Source organism: Neofelis nebulosa, chromosome 14 (assembly GCF_028018385.1).
Source record: "Neofelis nebulosa isolate mNeoNeb1 chromosome 14, mNeoNeb1.pri, whole genome shotgun sequence".
NCBI lineage: Eukaryota > Metazoa > Chordata > Mammalia > Carnivora > Felidae > Neofelis > Neofelis nebulosa.
The window spans coordinates 68,076,277-68,095,331 of record NC_080795.1 but is presented as its reverse complement, the minus strand read 5'-3'; the positions used below and the strand labels follow the sequence as shown (position 1 = coordinate 68,095,331).

At 40.1% G+C, this 19,055-nt stretch overlaps 1 protein-coding gene across 2 annotated transcripts in view; it reads right to left on the bottom strand.

The window, feature by feature from the left end:
• NSMCE2 (NSE2 (MMS21) homolog, SMC5-SMC6 complex SUMO ligase) overlaps window positions 1-19,055 on the bottom strand; it is a 217,098-nt gene that overhangs the window by 173,564 nt on the left and 24,479 nt on the right. For both annotated transcript variants that reach the window (XM_058699037.1, XM_058699038.1), the window contains exon 3: window positions 4,743-4,849. In XM_058699037.1, coding sequence (XP_058555020.1) covers window positions 4,743-4,849 — 107 coding nt within the window. The remainder of the gene's footprint in view (window positions 1-4,742; window positions 4,850-19,055) is intronic.

The window sequence follows — 19,055 nt, the reverse complement described above, 5'->3', positions numbered from 1 at the left end:
CAAGGCTGAGGTAAGCTATACCTTTGACCCACCTTGTTCTTTTATTATATCTAAGATTGTGTTAGTTTCAACAGCTTACATGAGGTGTATTTCTCTACCCTTTTGACTCTCACCATATTAGTTTAAAACATGTGGAAGCAGCACACTAAAAGAACAACATACAGGTAAAATCAGACAAAGAGTGAAAGTCTGTTAAAGTAACATTACACAATGAAGCATCATGACAAAAACATAAACACCAAAGTGTAATGTGCATGTCCGCTAAGCTTCTAGGACTGGATTGCTCATTGAAAAGAACAGTGGATGTGTATTTTAATCTGTGACTGCTAATAATGTGAGTAACTCATCTGAGCCTGTTAGGATGCTTATCATTCAGCTTCGGGATGCCCATCCTTTTTCTCCAGAAGAATTAAGGTTACAAAGTTGCCAGGATCACCCCCACGACAGTGGCTGGACTCTAGCATCTTATTTGAAAAAACACACACCTGAAAAATGGACCTGAAGATTTCTGGAACTAAACTGGTTCCCACCCTCTAGAATCTGAATCCCCAAGATGGGACTCCAGGTTTAATTTAAAACAATCACATAAGCACTGAAATACACAGTACAGAGATGCACAGTATTACCAGCGTTTGTTCAAAACCAATTCACCGTTTCTCTTTGGGAGGGATGACCCCTGCTCGACTAGTCAAAAGGCTGGAGAAGCAGAAGAGCGGTAACAAAACTATTCTTAAATCAACTGCTGCCATGACTTGAATGACTACTCACAGTTCCTGGCTCATAGTAGGCACCCCTATCTGTGGATGAATCAATCACTGGCCAGCCTTACGTATGTTATACAACTACTCTACATACTTTAAACTTTCTATATAAAGCAGTAGGCTTTCTCTGGCCTCATTTCTCAAATTGGCTGAAACTCTTGACATTGACACAGCCAGTAAAAAGATGCTTCCATTTCATGTAGAAGTCGCAAAGACAGAGAAGCTATATATCCCGATCCCCATGCTGAGGCTCGCTTGACCTTCATCTTACATTAAATACCACTTCCCGAGGAAGGAGTTCTCCAACCACTCAGCAGTATTATGCCCCCTGAGTTATGAACTCTCCTTGGACACTTTATTTTCCCTTGGTTGTATACAGCACCAGTCACTAATAAGATCTGTGTTGCTCTTTGTCAAACATGTGTCCCTCTCTCTAGACTTCAGACATCCTGAAGGTGGTGGGCATGTGGGCTTTGGCGACTGACCTACTTCTTGCACCTAGAACTGCCTGGTACATGGGTGATCGGTAAGTATTTATTCAATGAATGTTTGAAAACAAGAAGCCCGTTTCTGAGAACAATGAGAATAATATACTTCAATATACTCAAATAATAAAAGCTTAGAAATCAAGGGAAGAAACATGAGGTCATCAAAAGCATAATGTTCAGAACATCACTGTCCTCGACATGAAACCGAGGGAAGTTTTCCCCTGGCCGTCACAGTGGAAAAAGCAGTTAACGGTGCCATGAGTGTCTATGTCCCGTTTTACAGGTTTCAAAGAGCTTTCATCACGTGTGTGGTTCATGACTGAAAGTCTCCCAAAAGTTCATACACAACTTTCTGTGGTTTGACATGAATGTTTGAAAGAGCTGTGACAGCTATACGATATACCCATTTATCCCGCAAGTTTTAATAAATGACTTACAGACTGCGAAATTTTTTTTTAGGGATCACTGCATAATATTCCCTCTATAAACCAGCTGGGACAAAGTCTTTTTTTTTTTTTAAGTTTCAGAGCTCTGAAATAAATACTGATTCTAAATAACATCTTCAGGCATTGTAGATCATAGGAGCTCTATTTTCTCCAAGGACAAAGAAATGCAATCTGAGAGCTTCTGCTGTGTGCCAAAGGGACTTCCCAGAGACTGTTGGCAAATGGATCCACACCTGAAAGGTTCCAAAGTAAACTTTCTAACACCTTTTCAGAGGTGTATGACCTTCAGAATCCTGTGAAGGTGAGAGTAGGAGAGAGACATCTATTTAAACAATAAACTCTAATACTCTGTGATGATGTAAAGACATTTTTTTAACTTTCTAGAACTGTATGAAAATTCACAAACAGAAAGACCAGCGGGTGGATCGCAATTTTGGCAAATGTTGTAGTGATGGAAACACGACTTGCCTTTAAGATCTTGTTCCACCTTTTAAACGGACGTTTGGACATCTGAGTTTGCAAAAACCCAGTATCTTACGTCTCCATCAAATTTTATGAATGTCAAAGGTTTGACACATAGTCTCTAATCTGATTCACACAATAATCTCATGAAATAGGCAGGCCAAGAATTATATAGATGAAGAGCATGAGGTTCCTAAAGGTTAACTTTCTTGACTCAGGATCTAACTTAGCAAATGGAAGAACTATGGATGGAAGAGTCTCTGATCCCTAGACCACTGCTATTCCCAAAGAGCTACACCACTCTGGCCCCTCTCAAAGTGCTGCTCATTCTTTACTCCTTGCCAAAATAAGCAGTAAGAGAGCAATGTCCATAACTTCAAGTATGTAAGGAGTACACAGCATATATATAAGGTGTAAAGTATGTCCCTCAAAATAATAATGGTCATATCTCCCGCTATGGCCCCACATGGTTTCAGGTCAGAGAAACCTCATAAATATGATTTGCGATTCTTGGTCTTGTTTCACACTGATGTGGAAGGCACCACTTTGCATCAGAAAAAGACAAAAAACATGTTTTCTCCTCTTATGAAAGACCAGAATCACTAAATCCAAGTTGCTCCAAAATCTAGTGTAAGGTTAGGGCTGGAAAGTAGGGTAAAACTCAAAGTATAATCTTTCCTGTTTAGTAGGGTGGGGATAATAGGGTAGCATCTCAAGAAAAAAGAAATGCTGTTAACTACTGAATGAATATTGGTGAAGGTTTCTTTTCTTTTTTTTCGTTCTTCTTTTTTTTTTTTTTTTAAATGAGTGACTTGGCTTTATGAAGGAGGAAGAGGTCAATTCTTTACATAAAACACCTTAAACATCTGTGAATCCTAGAGTTTAACAGAGAAGAAAATCACATTAAGTTCTTTAACTGCCAAAATCTATTTTCTTATCTATACTGTACCCTGTGCTATTACATTTGCACAACAGCCAAGTTAAAGATAGAAAGGCCGATCAAATAACCTCCACTGAATGTAAGGGTCAAAGCAGAACTGATCCATATAATAGGCCTAACCCTGATCTTGGTTGAAAATATATTTAGTCTATAAAGTCAGCCTTGTTCTTTTAAGTCAGTGTTCTCCAATGCTGAATACATATTAGAATGAGTTTTTTTTTTAAATATACTGGTGCCCCAATCCTGCTCCAGAAATGAAATCAGAATCTCATTAGAATAGGAATGGGCTGGTTCTGAGGGTCAGCTGGAGTTGAAAACCTCTGGTCTAATAAGCGCTTTTTGTTATCCAGTTTCAAATGCCCCAACGTGATGTCACTTTCATATTTTCCTATGGAAGGAATACTCCCAGTCCCAGTACTCATAGCGACAATGGTAAGAAACATCATACTTTTACAAGCTGAATGAGTTTACTACTTCTTGGCTACAAAGCAGATATTCTTAAGTCACAAATACTACACTTAAACACTAACCATTAAGATTTTTTTTAAAAATTTTTTCAAAACTTCATAGAACTATGAACATATAACTATGCAATGCTCATTTAATTATAGCTTAAGTAATAAACTATTTTCAAAAACGTATCTTCCACTGAATAGTAGCCAGTCTTATAAGATATTTGATTTTTGGAATTTTCCCATAGATAGAAGTAAGAAACGGCAAATAAAGAAACCAGAAGTACCAGATACCCTATTACACAGGTATCTGAAATCAGTTCAAAGGGGAGTTTCCACTCCTCAGAGGACAAAGGACTTCTCAGAAATATTACTGCAATCATATTGCTCATTTCTTACTCAACCCGGTACTGCTGAAACGGATGTTGCCATGTTCCCACCTTAACTGCCTTATGTGTTGTTCCTGTGACAGCTGGAGTCAACAAAGATAAGTTTGGCTCCTGGAAAAACCAAAATGTCAGCCTTCTTTATTTTTAAACTTGCTCTAGAATTCTCCTATATTATCTGATCCTATGAATTTGACAATAGCTGCATATTAGGTCAAGCTAGAGAAGGAGTAACTCGGCCTGGTCTAAACCGTGTGCGGAAGTAAACATAACAATAAAAACACATTCTATGCAGTTTTTAGATTTTATAAAAATCTACTCACGTTCAAAGTAGGCTTACACTAAAGATTTCAAGACCAAAAAAATGCATAATATTCTAATGTTTTGAAAAAAATGTTTTAATGTTTAATTTTTTTTTTTTTTTTTTTGAGAGAGAGAGAGAGACAGAACATGAGTGGGGAAAGGGTAGAAAGAGAGAGGGAGACACAGAATCTGAAGCAGGCTCAGGGTCTGAGCTGTCAGCACAGACCCCAACGTGGGGCTCGAACTCACAAACTGAGATCATGACCTGAGCAGACTGAGCCACCCAGGCACCCAAGGCATAATATTCTAATTAAACCTAGGTGGCCTAGCTGGGAAAACACTTCCGATTCCTTTTCTATAAACTTCTTAATTAAAAAGAAATTAACAGCTGCTACAGTAACGCTAAGGACATATGAAAGGATGGAGGAAATTTTGATTTAGTGTTTCTGTTTTCAGGTCAGTGAATTGTAACCAAGTATTACCAGGTGAATAGTATAAACTTACATGATTTATCGCAGACTGAACAGCCTTTACGTAATGGCTTAGTTCCCGATCCATCATGGCCAATTCAACCATTGCCTTGTCCATACTGTATTCACTACTCACTTCAGCTGAAAGAAAAAGAAAGCAATTATTGTTTTCAATTTAAAATGTCATCTCTGAAAAAGTTGCTCCAATCTAATTATTATCAATCAAGGATCTAAGCAATTTTGTAAAAGGTAGTACATGTTGTCTGAAGACCTCCTTAACATATGTCTGTTTCACTCAAAATTCTAAGAATATACTTGGTAGAAGAAGGCTCAAAAGTTGGAGTGGAAAAAAAGCAGACTCAGACCTAGGAGTTCCTAAGATTGTGCCACTTAGTTGTATGATCTTAAACCAACCACGACACTTTGCTCAGCCTCAGTTTCCTTTTTGGTTAAAGCAGCCCCAGTCATGTATCTGCAATTGAACCTCATGGGATTATTAAAGATCAAATAAGAAAGATTTTCATTTCTAGTAGGTTAGGTTATGTGGACCAATTCTACTGAAAACCACGAAAACAATCAGATAAAACAGGAAGGAAGGAGGGTGCAAGGAAGGAAGGAAGGAAGGAAGAAAGGAATAGGAGGGGGGGAGGGAGGGAGAATTCTTAAAAACAAGAGTCACAAGATAGAAACAATCAGGCAAAATCTAAAGAAAACGGAAAAAGAAAAGCAGAGCACAGAACACCAAAGTTGCATAGCCTGCCCCCAGGCAGCTGGGTCTCTACTCCTCGGAATAGAGGAAGGAACCAGAGGTAATGCCACCCTGTTCTGCCGGGCTGTGGCAAGGTTGGCCTTGGCCACTGAGCAGGACCGAGGTAAGAGGGAGAGACAACAAACCTGTTTCTTAAAAAGTGTGACCACAAGCCAGTTCTCCTGGTTCTGCAGCCTAGGCTACCCTGGGGAACCTAAGCTCTGATCTTGGCGTGAGGTGGTCTCACCCCGAAAGCACCCACAGGTACTGCCCTCTGGAGGAGACATTTTAATCCTAGGTCTCAAATAATCCCTGCAAGTAATTACGAAGGAGAATGAGCAGATCACAGGGGGAAAAGGTAAAAACCTTACAAACACAAGAAAACAAGACACCAAGAGTAAGAATCAGCAGAAACAGATCCACAAATATTTCAGAGACTGGAATATTCTACCAGTTACTGGAATTCTACTAGTTAGAATATGAAACAACCATGCTTACTCTGTTGATAAAATACCTCATGCCACAAGACACTATGAAGAGTGACTGGAACAGCGGAAAAGCGGGGTAATGTTCTTAAGTGCTTTTAAATGTATTTTTCCCGCCAACCTCTAAACATACAATTTAATAGATCAGGAAAAGATCAAGAGCGTGAAATAATGCAAATGTTAACATTAAAAGAGCTGAACAAAAAGAAAGTAAAACTAACTTACGCGATCACATTTGGGAATGCACATAGTCCATTCACATACCTTAGCTCACACAAACGTCAGTATTTCTTGTCTACTCTGAAGAACAATGTGACAGATCATCCCAAAGTCATGAAATAACGGAAAACGCACTTACATTTTGGCTTTTGGAAGTGATTTTCCTAGACTTTAAAGTGGTATTTTAATCTTACAGTAGTCAGTGACGAGCACATTTTAGAAAGAGTCTCCTGGATGAACCTGCTTCTGGTACAATGCCTCCTAGCTTGTTAACACCCAGAATCCACACTGTATCTGTACGCATATCTCATTACAGGGGTTTTCGTTTGTTTTTGAGGAAGGGGAAGGGGCAATGTTTATGTAAGAAAAACCTGTATTTACATTCCCCAAATTAAATACATTTTTAACAAAATGGTGTATGAGAAAGGACTCAAGTCATATTCCAAATAAAACCGTTAGACTGTCACTCACAGGTCTGTGTTGTGAAATGTCCACATGTTAACAAGGGAGACAAGCTGTTGAGGTGTTGCTGATACCAACATGGATCCGGTGCTATGCAGACAACAACTGTTTGGTTTGTGACTTATATAAGGCAGGCATTTTACTGCGTCTGGTTAATCAGTGGAATTCAATATACTGTTAGCAATCTCCCTCTGGGATTAAATGACTTTATTTTAGAAAGCAAGTAAAAATGTGCCTTTGACATTAAAAATGCTATGAAAGAGTTTGCAAAATAAAATAAATGGGATCACAGTTTTCATTATCAAGGTCCCACAGATGCTAGTCAGACTTGAACCAGATGGCAATCTCAGATATAAGGCCAAGGAAACCTTCCCCACAAAGGAGAAAACGAGTGATAGCTGCTGGGTCGGGGTTGGAGGGCATGAAGCCTGAGGGAAGAATCTTTGGAGGCCATCTGTGGCTTCCTGCAGCCTCACCTAAGGCTCCAGGGCTCAAAGAATGTTGGGACAAGCAGAAGAACCTAAGTGATGAATCGTGCAGCCTGAGGCAAGAGAGGGAAAACACCAGAAAAGATCAGGAAGCCAGTCCGAGAGGAACTGAGAATCACACTCTGCCTGAAGGTGACGCCCAGTGCCCAGTCCGCTAACTAGACCAGAGACCTAAGAACTAGACGGAGGCCCCTTGGCAAAAGAAATCTGGAAGGAAGGCCAGGAGGACATCCCCGTCAAGTAGCAATCTTTAGGATTCTTTCGTGTTCTTCTTGTTAACCTTTCTTTCCCAACTGCGATAATAATCTCTTTTAACACTGTGAGGTGTATTCACGTTTCAGAAACAGCACAGGGAACCTGTGTCCTGCCCTACGAAAGAATCAACGTGAGGAAAGAGCATAGTGTTGCATGAAAAAGGCAAACAGGCCAAAATAAATCCCCCAAAGGATTCAAGAGGAACTGGGAATGACCAAGGACACATGGGGCTGGCTGTTGTCTAAAGAGTGGGCGTGGGCTGGGGTGGGTAAGTGGACAGCCTGCTCCTTTACTACACAATATATCATCCCACTATCAAAATTTCCCCAGCCTACAGGAAAGTCCTAAAAATCTACACCAAACTAAATCCTACACATCCTTCAAGGGATGAACTCAAGCCCTACCTGTTTTTCTTTTAATTTCTAGCATTTATTCATTTTTGAAAGGCAGAGAGAGAGCGCTAATGGGGGAGGGGCAGAGAGAGAGGGAGACACTGAAACAGAAGCAGGCTCTGAGCTGTCAGCACAGAGCCTGACGTGGGGCTCGAACTCATGGACTGCGAGACCATGACCTGAGCTGAAGTCGGCCCCTTAACTGACTGAGCCACCCAGGCGACCCCCCCCCCTTTTTTTTTTTAATGTTTGTTTATTTTTTTGAGAGAAAGAGAGACAGAAAACTAGTGGGGGAGAGGCAGAGAGAGAGGGAGACACAGAATCCGAAGCAGGCTCCAGGCTCTGAGCTGTCAGCACAGAGCCTGACTTGGGGCTCGAACTCACAAGCTGTGAGATCATGACCTGAGTCGAAGTTGGGCGCATAACTGACTGAGCCATCCAGGCGCCCCTGCCCTGCCTGCTTCTAAACCATATCAGCCTAGGAGGATCTCCTCCTTCACTTAATTTCTCTTAACCACTATACTTGATACTTTGGTACTTTTAATCACAAACAATCTTGTTTTCTTACATGCATTTGTCTCTCCAAACACAGTTGAACCCATTTGACCGCAAGCACGATGCCTTAATGATCCTGGGATCCAATAAAGAATTACAGTGCCTCTTCCAGCAATGTTCTCACATGCCGTTAATAAATTTGAAAATTAAAATTTCGCCAAACTGTGAATTGTCCTGCCTCAGATATTGTATTGAATTAAAATGTAAGAAAGAGGGACATCTGGGTGGCTCAGTCAGTTAAGTGTTGACTCTTGATTTCGGCTCAGGTCACCATCTCATGGTTTGTGAGACTGAGCCCTGCGTTGGGCTCTACGCCGACAGCTCGGAGCCTGCGTGGGGTTCTCTGTCTCCCTGTCTCTCTGCCCCTCCTCCCACACACACATTCTCTCTCTCAAAAGAAATATTCAAAAAATAAAATGTAAAGAAGACACATGATATAAACTGCTTTGCCTATTATATTTTCATTGTGACTTCCATCGGAAAAAGGCTGGCACCAACACGTGGTGGCAAGGTAGGCGGGCGAGGGGGGGGGGGAGAAGCACACAAATCATGTTAAAATGTACAGAATGACAATCTCGGAGAGGAAATTATTACTGTACCACAAAAGCCTGGCATTAGAAGAGATCGGTGAGGATGATAAAGCATGGAAAGCAGTAACAAACGATGAAAAAAATACGTAATAATAATAGCTGTAGCTAACAATTAGTAAGCACTTTATTATGTGCCAAGACTATATGAGCACACCATTTACAGTAAACCTCACAACAACTTTTTTATATGTACCTTACACATGAGAAAAGCGAAAAACTGAGCAGCGGAAGGAGCTTGCTCAGCACCATAAAGGTAGTGAGCGCACAGCTAGGCGGCCAACTCAGGCTTCCCGGTGGCGAAGTCTGTGCGCTTGCCCATCTGTGCTAACAGGTGCTTAAACAGGAGGAGAAGGAAGCACCTCCAAGTCCTCCTCCGTGACTATCCAGGGAACAAGCCCTCGGTGGGGACGAAGTCCTGGCCCCAAGCTTCATCTCAGCCCCTGATCCATTCTAAGTAAGGTACTGGCTATGCCACTCAAATGCTATCGGAGTTCCTTAACATAGACGAAACCGGTAACAGAAAGAAAATGATTGTTCCCTTTTAGAAGATTACTAGGTTTTCATGTCGGTGAAGAGAGGGACCTTGCACATCAGCAAGGCCAGTTGGAGAGGCTGGAAGCGCAACCAAGTCACCCACCAAATGCTAGGAGATAAGGAAATGGACTCCAGCTGCTAAGAAATCAAACCTGCATGAGGTCAAAAGCAGCCGCAGTAGCAGCAAGAGACATGAGCCAGGCAAGCACAGCAGCGAAGCAATGCTCAAGGGGAAGGGGAAAGTCCTGGAGTCTTCGTGTTGCAGAGATACTTCTGAGCGGAGCCTGTGGCAAACCATTTCTATCACCCGCGCCTCTGACTGCCTTCCCCCGCCAAACGGGGTCTGGGGAGTCTAGGAATATTTACGTTTCTTCGATGTGCCATTCAGTAAGCATTTATTTATTATAATCAAGCCTTGCTTGTATTAATAAAATGAACATATGTAGGTGATACACTTGAACATTCATTTATAAGCCAATAAATACATAGGGAAGTCTCATGGAGAGAGCTTGGTGAGTCCACGAATCCCGAATAACAAACACATCTGGCACGCTAATTAGGGAACTGTTCCAAGAAGTTAGCACAATAACTAGCTGAAATATATCCCCCCACCCCACCCCGGCAAATCAAGTCCAGAGGGCACAGATAATCTTTGATTTACATTATAAAGTGATAACTGTTTCTGTAAGTATGCCAGTACTGGGGATGTCCTCCTACAAATCTGCGTGTCTACACCCCGAGATCCTGGTCAGCACCATCCCAAACACTCGAAGAACTTTTAAAAGGTTATTTAGACCAGAGAGAGCCACAGAATTAAACCCGTTTTAAAAAGATGGGTTTTCTTTGATTTTTCTTTTTCCTGTTCAGTGGCAAACCTTAGAAAAATAAAAAATGATAGTCACTGAAGGAGGGCTTCTTTTACACTGAAGCACTCTGATATTTTTATAGTACAAAAAGTCTCTGAATGGATGCAGTTGGCCTGCATATGATTTTCCTAAAGTCAAACAAACCTATAATTATGCAATCTAAGCAGCCGCGCTTTTCATTAGACACGTCATCTGTTACTCAATGTCAAAATGCACTAACAGCAATATTATAACTATTACTATTCCCTGTTTGAAGTGTTGAATAGGCATTAAAGTTACACGATCTGTAGAACACACTAAGCAGAAGTGGGTGATCTCGTGTTGCAATCGCTTCAACTTAAAACAAAATTCATGAGGCTTCAATGAGAGGAAGGTGATGGCAGGAACAAGTTATAAAAGCAAAACAGTTAACAGTCAATGCCAGTTGCTTGACTGTGAAAGACCAGGGCAAAATGAGAAGAAACAGATCTGAGAAAAGGAATGGAAGGGAGGTGACAAACTAGCTATTTTTACAAATGTAGATTCATGTAAGACAAATGCCAAGTCCCCTGTTTAGGACCAAAAGATGCAGGTAATAAGCCTGCAGCAATACGGGAATTGTTACGTAGCACAGTGTGGACTCCTAAGAGTTTATTATCCAGGGTGAGTTCCAAGATTGGTGAGGGTCTGTTCACACCTTATTTGCTCAATATAGTGCCATTTTAGGCAAATGGCTAGAAATGGGGAAGCAGAAGATTCTTTACCTTGGCTTCCCCAAGTCCAGTGGGCATGGACCTCAAGCTCTCATTCCAGACCAGTGACCATTTTGGCAAGAATGGAAGGTATCACCTCTGACCAACTATTCTAAATAAGGCCCCTCCCTAGCCACGCTGCCTGTAACTGCAGCCTAAGGCATGTATGTACGGAGAGGAATAAACTCTCTTCCCCTAGGCCCAAGCCCTGAGGTTTGGGAAACAGCTGAAACGGCTGAGCACACAGCACCTAGAGCCAAGTTCTCTTACCACCCTCCCGGTCCTCAGGAGAACCGCCTTCAGTGAAACAGACATGAAAAAGAGGACATTTTCCCTCCTCTTTCCCCTAGCATGTCCATACACATCTTTGTATTACCTCTCTACACTACCAGATGTCTCTTTGCTTTGCTCTGCTGTTCTCTATGATCTCAGCCACAGATCCCTTTCCAGAATCCTCCCTAATCTCCAGAATAGGACTAAATGCTTCATGTCTTATAGGTCCATAAAACTTCTCTACTTTTACAACTAGGACACATGTGAATGTGTGTGTGTTAGGGGGCACGCCCAAGACAAATTTCACCTACTTAACCTTTCCAACTTTTTGTTCCTGATTCAAATGTATAGTTTTGCCCCTGGCCAAGTTGTTTCCTGAAATTTTGTCCTAAATAAATAAAAATTGCAGAATCGGGTGTTCTTTCCCCCCTACAAAGTCATGTGCAAGCATTTCTGAACAGGAACCATACCAATTACATAGAGCTGATTAAATTCAACTCCATGCATTTTATCAATAAAATGCCAGACTAAGACAAAGCAGCCATTTAGTGTTCTTATGGGGTTGCTGACTCCAATTCAACATGAATCACACACTCAGAAGGATCTGATAAATATTCAATGCCATCGAGTACATATGTCCATTTTGGCAAGGAGAAGGAAAGAAAATGGGGCAGGGGAATTGCCTGATTGTCCTTTAAGTTTCCTAGAACAGATGGGCCAAGGAATAGAAAGAGTTTACTTTCTGAAACAGAGATATATCTTCCTAATCTCTTCAGTGATTCGTCTATATTTTATAAACAAGAAATTTCTTCTTTCTGGGTGAACTCAAATAAATGATGATATAAACCATACCTTTCCCTCTCTACACACACACACACACACACACACACACACACACACACACACACCTTCCTCCCTTAAAATATAGCTCCAACCATATCTAGCAACATATATCTACATACACACCTACCTCTATGAGTGGGTGTGTGTGTGTGTTTTTCCTGGCAGCCTAGTATTAAGCAATCATTATATATTCATCAGGAGTCAAATTTAATGACTTACTCACTGCTTGAGCAATATTTAATAGAAACTTGTTACTTCTCACTACACTGTACTTTAGCCATAATTATTCCTCCCCACAGATATTAGTGTGGAGGAAAAGTTAAAACTGAATCCACATTCTGTAACTGCCTCCCACCAGAAGTAATAATGAAGAACATTAACAGTGTGTGGCATGAAGTGGTCTGCCAACTAGAAACACAGTGAATATGGGGGAAATCTTTAAGAAATATTGACCTTCATAATCCTCTTTACTTATCTATACAATTTTCTTGTCAATAATACAGAAGAGGGATTAACAATACAGTGCCAATATTGAGTTACAATAATATGGTAAACTCAAAAAGCCAGCTCTGGAGTCAGCTTACATTCAAATCTAGGCTATATTACTTGCTAGCTATGTGGTCTTTGGTTAGTCACTAGATCAGTTTCCTCTTCTGTATAATGGGTACAATAACCATATCTAAATCATAAAGCTGATATGAAGACTAAAGGAGAAAACAGACAAAACGATCAGCACGGGGCCTGGCTCACAGTAAACGCAAACAAAATATCTGCCGTTGAAATTGCTGCAGAATGGAAACTACTCTGCAAATGTAATCAGTCTAAATGCTGAAAGCATTCTACCCTTAGAACTGTAAGTTGTCAAGTGAAGGTCACCTCCTTAAACTCTCTTGGCTGCTTTTATCAACTTGACACCAAAGCACTAAGCTGAACCCACAAGACTATGATGCTCAATGAGAGAAGCTCTGTAAACCTCCCCATGCCAACTAATGTCCAGAAACTCATTTGCCTAATAATTTATGCTTCAGTACTTACTATATGCCAAGTGAGGGGGCGGGGGTGGTTTCAAGCAAGGAGCACCTAACCCTGCCCACAGAAGGTAGGAAAAGGTTCAACAGGTGAGGGGATAAACGTGTCATATCTTGAGAGGCGAGTTAAGTGTGCACCAGAGGTTCACAGACTGAAGTAGCGCCTAAACACGCCTCTCACCCCTTTCCACAGAGGCTGACTTCAAGTTTAAATTCTCAGACAAGAAGAGGAGCATGACAGAGATTAAAAGAGGGAACAAATAAATCTTCGCTGAGCACCGACAATGTGCCAGGCCCTTTGAACATACTACTCATTCTATCCTTTGTTGTAACAATGAATTAGGTGTCATTAAATGTAATTTGATAAGGAAACTGATACCCCTAGAGGTTAACTCATTTGCCCTGGGTCACACAGTTAACAAATGGCGGAGTTAGGAACTGACCTCAGGTCCGAGTTAAAGTTAGCATAGAAGGCACACGCGACAAGGGTCTCAACTACCACACAGAAATAAATAATACGCTCATGCAAAAGTCATGGAGTAATAAATAATTGGTTCTCTAGCTAAAGGAATTCTCCTAAACATTACTTTCTTGTGTGTGTGTGTGTGTGTGTGTGTGTGTGTGTGTGTGTGTGTGAGAGAGAGAGAGAGAGAGAGAGAGAGAGAGAGAGAAAGTGAAATTAACTTAAATAGTTCTACCTCAGAGGAATGGAGACCATGCTTCATTATACAGACAGGTATTTCCTTAGAACACATAGTTAATATTAAACCACCATGGTAAAGGTATAACTCAAAATATGGCTTCAAATAAATTCTATGAAGGATTAAGTTCACAAAATCATAGAAATTGGTCTCTGGATACAATCTGGTCTCTACCAGTCATCAAAAGCACTACGAATGTCAGGTGATGAGTATCTACCATTTTAAAATATGCCCACTGGCCTTTTTTGGCTACCTATTACAAGGCCTTTGAGCCTTCAAGGTCAAATCTGTCTTTTCTATGACTTAAACCCTTTTTCTATACCCTTCTTGCCCATTTCTTCCTATCTAATCTCCTCACAGACTGGAAAGAAATAGTCAATTCAAGGCAGCAAGCAATAGTTACAGCAGCATTTCCAACCAACATAATTTCAATGACTGCCATCTCTCCCTGGTCTTCAAGTCCTCGGCTGTGTCCAAATTCTAGCTAAAATGTGACGATCCCAGGAGGCTTAAGGAACAGATCCTGGCTTTAACCTGGTTCAACACCAAAGTGAAGGCATGAACTCGTGGCAGCAAAGACAAAAGGAAGTGGGCTTAAACCTCATGTGACTATTGAGGAAATTAAATGAGAACATAGATAAAGCACCCAACAGGCTGTCTTAAACACTGTAGACTCTTAATAAATGCAGTCTACTGTGCTGTTAACTGAGTGTACTTTGCAATATGCCCCAATACAAATCTTCTATTTCACTTAAGCAAGTACCGACTGCTATTTATTTTATTTTTTTGCCAAGTACCGATTAAATCATGGAGTCATCTCATCCACTTTTTAAAATTAATAAAGCATACGGTTGAGAAATTAATTAAGCACACAGCTGAAAAATTCCAATAGTATAATGATGTGATGTCTCCAATCCCCAAACTCCCTCCCCAGAAGCAACCACCATAATGAGGAAGTATTTCCACTCCGTGTTAATGTTCTATGTATAAGGTACCTTCTTTTAAAAAAGACAACGGAAACTAAGGCAAGCAAATTTATCTGGGGAACATCATGAACGTATTAAAAACAAGAAAGGAGAGATGCTAAAGGAAGAATACAATTTGGGTGTTAGAGGGGAACTTCCATTCACTCATCAGACAAATATTTACCAAGCACAGACCATGTGCCTGGCACTGTGTTAGGTGCCCTGGACAGAGCAGCAAACAAGGTAAACACTGTAACTTTTCTCAAACAGCTTATACAAACTTCCACTCCATGCAAAAATTCCTAAAAAGCCCCGATATGACTATTATACCTTTGTTTGGCTCTAGGTGTGGTGGGAAAGCTTGTTCTCTGCCAAACTCCTCTAATTATTAGAGCCCTTCCAAAGAGAGAGCTGATTAATCATTGCCCTAAAACAATTCTAGGCAATGACAACAATAAATGTGAATTACTCTTTCACACACATTAACTTATTCACACCTCATAACCTCCATCCATACAGAGTGATTTTACTCTCGGTGTTATATGGTTGAGGAAATTGAGGCTCGGGGAGGTTAAGAGATTCCACCCAAATCATGCTTCAATAGCAGAAGTAGGACTTGAACCCTGGTCCTCAACTGCGGAGCTGCAGAAGAGCTATGTAGTGAGCCACACAGAAACAGTCAACTCTTTCAGATCACAGTGTTTCAAAGATCTGAAGATGGCTATGAAATATTTCCTACCTGTGAGCCTTTGCTTCTCCAGAATAAATAATGATCATCAAGTTGGCCGGCCTTTATCTCAACATGCTTTATTTGCTCGTGTCCCTTTTATAAATGTACTCCAGAATTAAAAACAAGTACAGCCATGGATGAACAAATGGAGGCTGTAACAATCAATACTCATTACATGTGTACCACTGTGATCATGGGTGGATTATCAGTTCTTTCAAGAAATTAAATCATAGCTAACATTTATTGAGCACTATGTGCCAGACACCATGCTAAGCAATTTCATTCAAACTTTGTAAGTCTGTGAAGAAGACACTATCATTATCCCCATTTGATGGAACAACAAAAATGGGCTCAGAGAGGATAAGTACCCTGAACCAAGGTTATATAGCCAATGAGCTGTAGAGGGAACATTCAAACTGGGGTCTATTAAACAACTGAATCCATTCTCCTATCTGAAGAATCATCACCCTTTGGGCATAACCCATTTCTACACGTTGTAAGACTCTGTGTCAAATGTCTTCCTAAGATCTACGCTTGTTAGATTAAAAAGCATCCCTACTTTAGCAAGGAAGTCACCATAATTTAAAAAAAGTGTGGGGGGGGTATGAAAAGGAACTAGAGTGATCAAGAACAAAAATATCAAATAAGCTCATAAATGTGAGATCACGACTCAAAAAAAGGTTAATGATCTTTTTGCTTACACATGGATAGCAACTGCCTTAGACCAGCCTATCTCTGTACTCATTTTAAATAAATTTATACCAGGAAAAAAAAAATTACAAATGGGGAGTCTACTTTAAAATAGAAAGTTGCTAAAAACACTTTAATTAAATAGAAATTAAGTCTCCCAAAAATATAAAAATAAGTTGGAGGAGACTTGTTGATAAGTTTATTAGATTATAAACCTATGATAGGAGCTGCATATCTTCATAATTTACCTCTCAAATGTTGATCTAAGACATCCGAGAAACAGATTTAAGGAAAGCATAAGATCTGAGAAACATTTAAGGAAAGCATAAGAGCCACAATCACAAAAGAAGAGAACAACTATATGTCATAATCCTGTCTGCTGGAGGATAATTTCTATGCTTGTGTTTTTGGGAAAGTAAAATAAATTTGAACTGTAGTGAATATGGCATAATGTAAAACATGCCAAGTCACTCTGCTGTATACTTTAGACTAACACTGTGTCAAACTACAGTCAAATAAAAAAATACGTAAGTTTGATTTCATGAAAACAATGGCAAATCAATCTGTTAAAACTTAAATTACTGACAGCTCCAGAAAATAAATCTATCATAATTTACCACAAGTATTATAATAACTATTCCATAGGTATAGTTGTACATACACATAGAGCAGGTTCTTAAGAGGAACTTGTAAGTTACAAAGTAATTCTTTTTCCCTTGTGCACCTTATTATTTCTAAGATGTTTTATTTATTTTAACTGACTTAAATTGGTAGTGACTCCCAATACTGTTTCTGTCTTGTCTTCTTTTTTAAATTTTTTTCGCATCTGTGTGTTTTTGAGACAGAGACAGAGTGCAAGTGGGGTAGGGGCAGAGAAGGAGCCACAGAATCCAAAGCAGGCTCCAGGCTCTGAGCTGTCAGCACAGAGCCCGATGCCAGGCTCGGACTCACGAACCCCAAGATCATGACCCGAGCCTAAGTCAGATACTTAACCGACTGAGCCATCCAGGCGCCCCTCTGTCTTGCCATCTTTAAAAACCTCTTTCCTCTATATTGAAGAAATATTGGTCCGTAAACACTTAAATCTACTAGAAACGGCTCAGAGAACTCTGTTGGGGACAGTAAACTACTTCTGTAATGGGAATTATCAGCTACCAATATCTTTTCCTGGATGACAATTACAGTGAACTGCGAAGTAAGAAATAAAGAACTATTAATATTCAATGAGTAACTAACTGGTTCTGTAACAGTACGCTACTATTTCTAAAATGGGAGGCTCTAGTCAATCACATTCCACAACCAGGCACCAGTCTTGGCAACCGCAGTGAACTGAACCACATGCAAAACCCAAACCCTGAAGTTACCACAGATCCCTCCCCTCCTAGCATCCTCCACACCTAACTACTCCCCAGGTTCTACCAATTCAGCCCACTAAAGTCAACTATTCTCTCCTTTCCTCCCTTCCCAACTCCAGCTGTGTTAATTTCAATCCTTATTATTTCTTCCTCAGATTATTGATTTGCTTCTTTAGTGACTTCCTTTTTCAATCTCTTCTCCCTCCAATCCTTCTTCCATGTTGTTCCCAATGCTCAGCAACAAATCTGAGGTTACTTTCTTGTTTACCAAAAACCTACCACAGTACTTCCATTTCTGGCCAAGACTGAGTAACAGGGACCAAATTTATTCTCCTCCCTGAAACAACCAAAACGTTCCAACTAAAAATAAAGAAATAATGGCTTGCAAGATACTAGACATCACAGAAGGAAGAAGGAGCAGAGTGATAGGAAACATGAGGTGAAACCTGTTAACTGTCCCATCACTTTACAACCTTCAAGTAGTTTTTAGGCTGCAGGGCATACAGTACCAATTAAAATCTCTGCTGGCTTTTTTTTTTTTTTTGTAGAAATTGACAAACAAGATTCTAAAATTCATATGGAAAATGCAAATGACCTAGAACAGCCAAAACAACTTGAAAAAGACAAAGTTGGAGGCCCAACCCTATCCAATTTCAAGACTTACTGTAAAACTCCAGTAATCCAAATAGGGTGGTAGTCCAAACAGATCAATGGAACAAAATAGAGTCCAGAAATACAGACGTATATGGACAACTGATTTGACAAAGGAGCTGAGGCAATCCAGTGAAGGATAATCTTTTCAACAAGCTGCTGATACAACTGGCTATTATATGCAAAACAAAACATCTTTGATCCATATCTCACACCTTGAACCAGATACAGAAATTTAGTCAGAACGGGTCACAGATCTAAATGTGAAACCGAAACCATAAAACTTCTAGAAAAAAATTATGAAGCCAAACCTTGAGACCTTGGGTTAGGAAAAGAGGTCTTAAATACACCAAAGCACAATCTGTAAATTGTGAGAATAAATTGATAAATTGGACATCACAAAAATTTAAAACTTCTGCTTTTCCAAATAATCTGTTAAGAGCACAGACTGGGAGAAAATACTCACAAATCATATATCCCATAAAAAAAAAAAACTATTCAGAATACATATATGTATTCTCAATATCAGATAATAATAATAATAAGCCATAACAAATGGGAACAACATTCGGATAGACACTTCACCAAAGAGGTACATGGCAGATAAGCTCATGAAAAAGTATTCAGCATGATTGGTCAGTAGAGAAGTGCAAACTGAAACACCATAAGATACCAGTGCGTATTTATTAGAATAGCTGAAATTACGAAGACAGACTGCCCACATCAAGTGTTGATGAGGACACGAGAACTACCCTAATGTATCCCCCACACAGATTCCTAATTTTC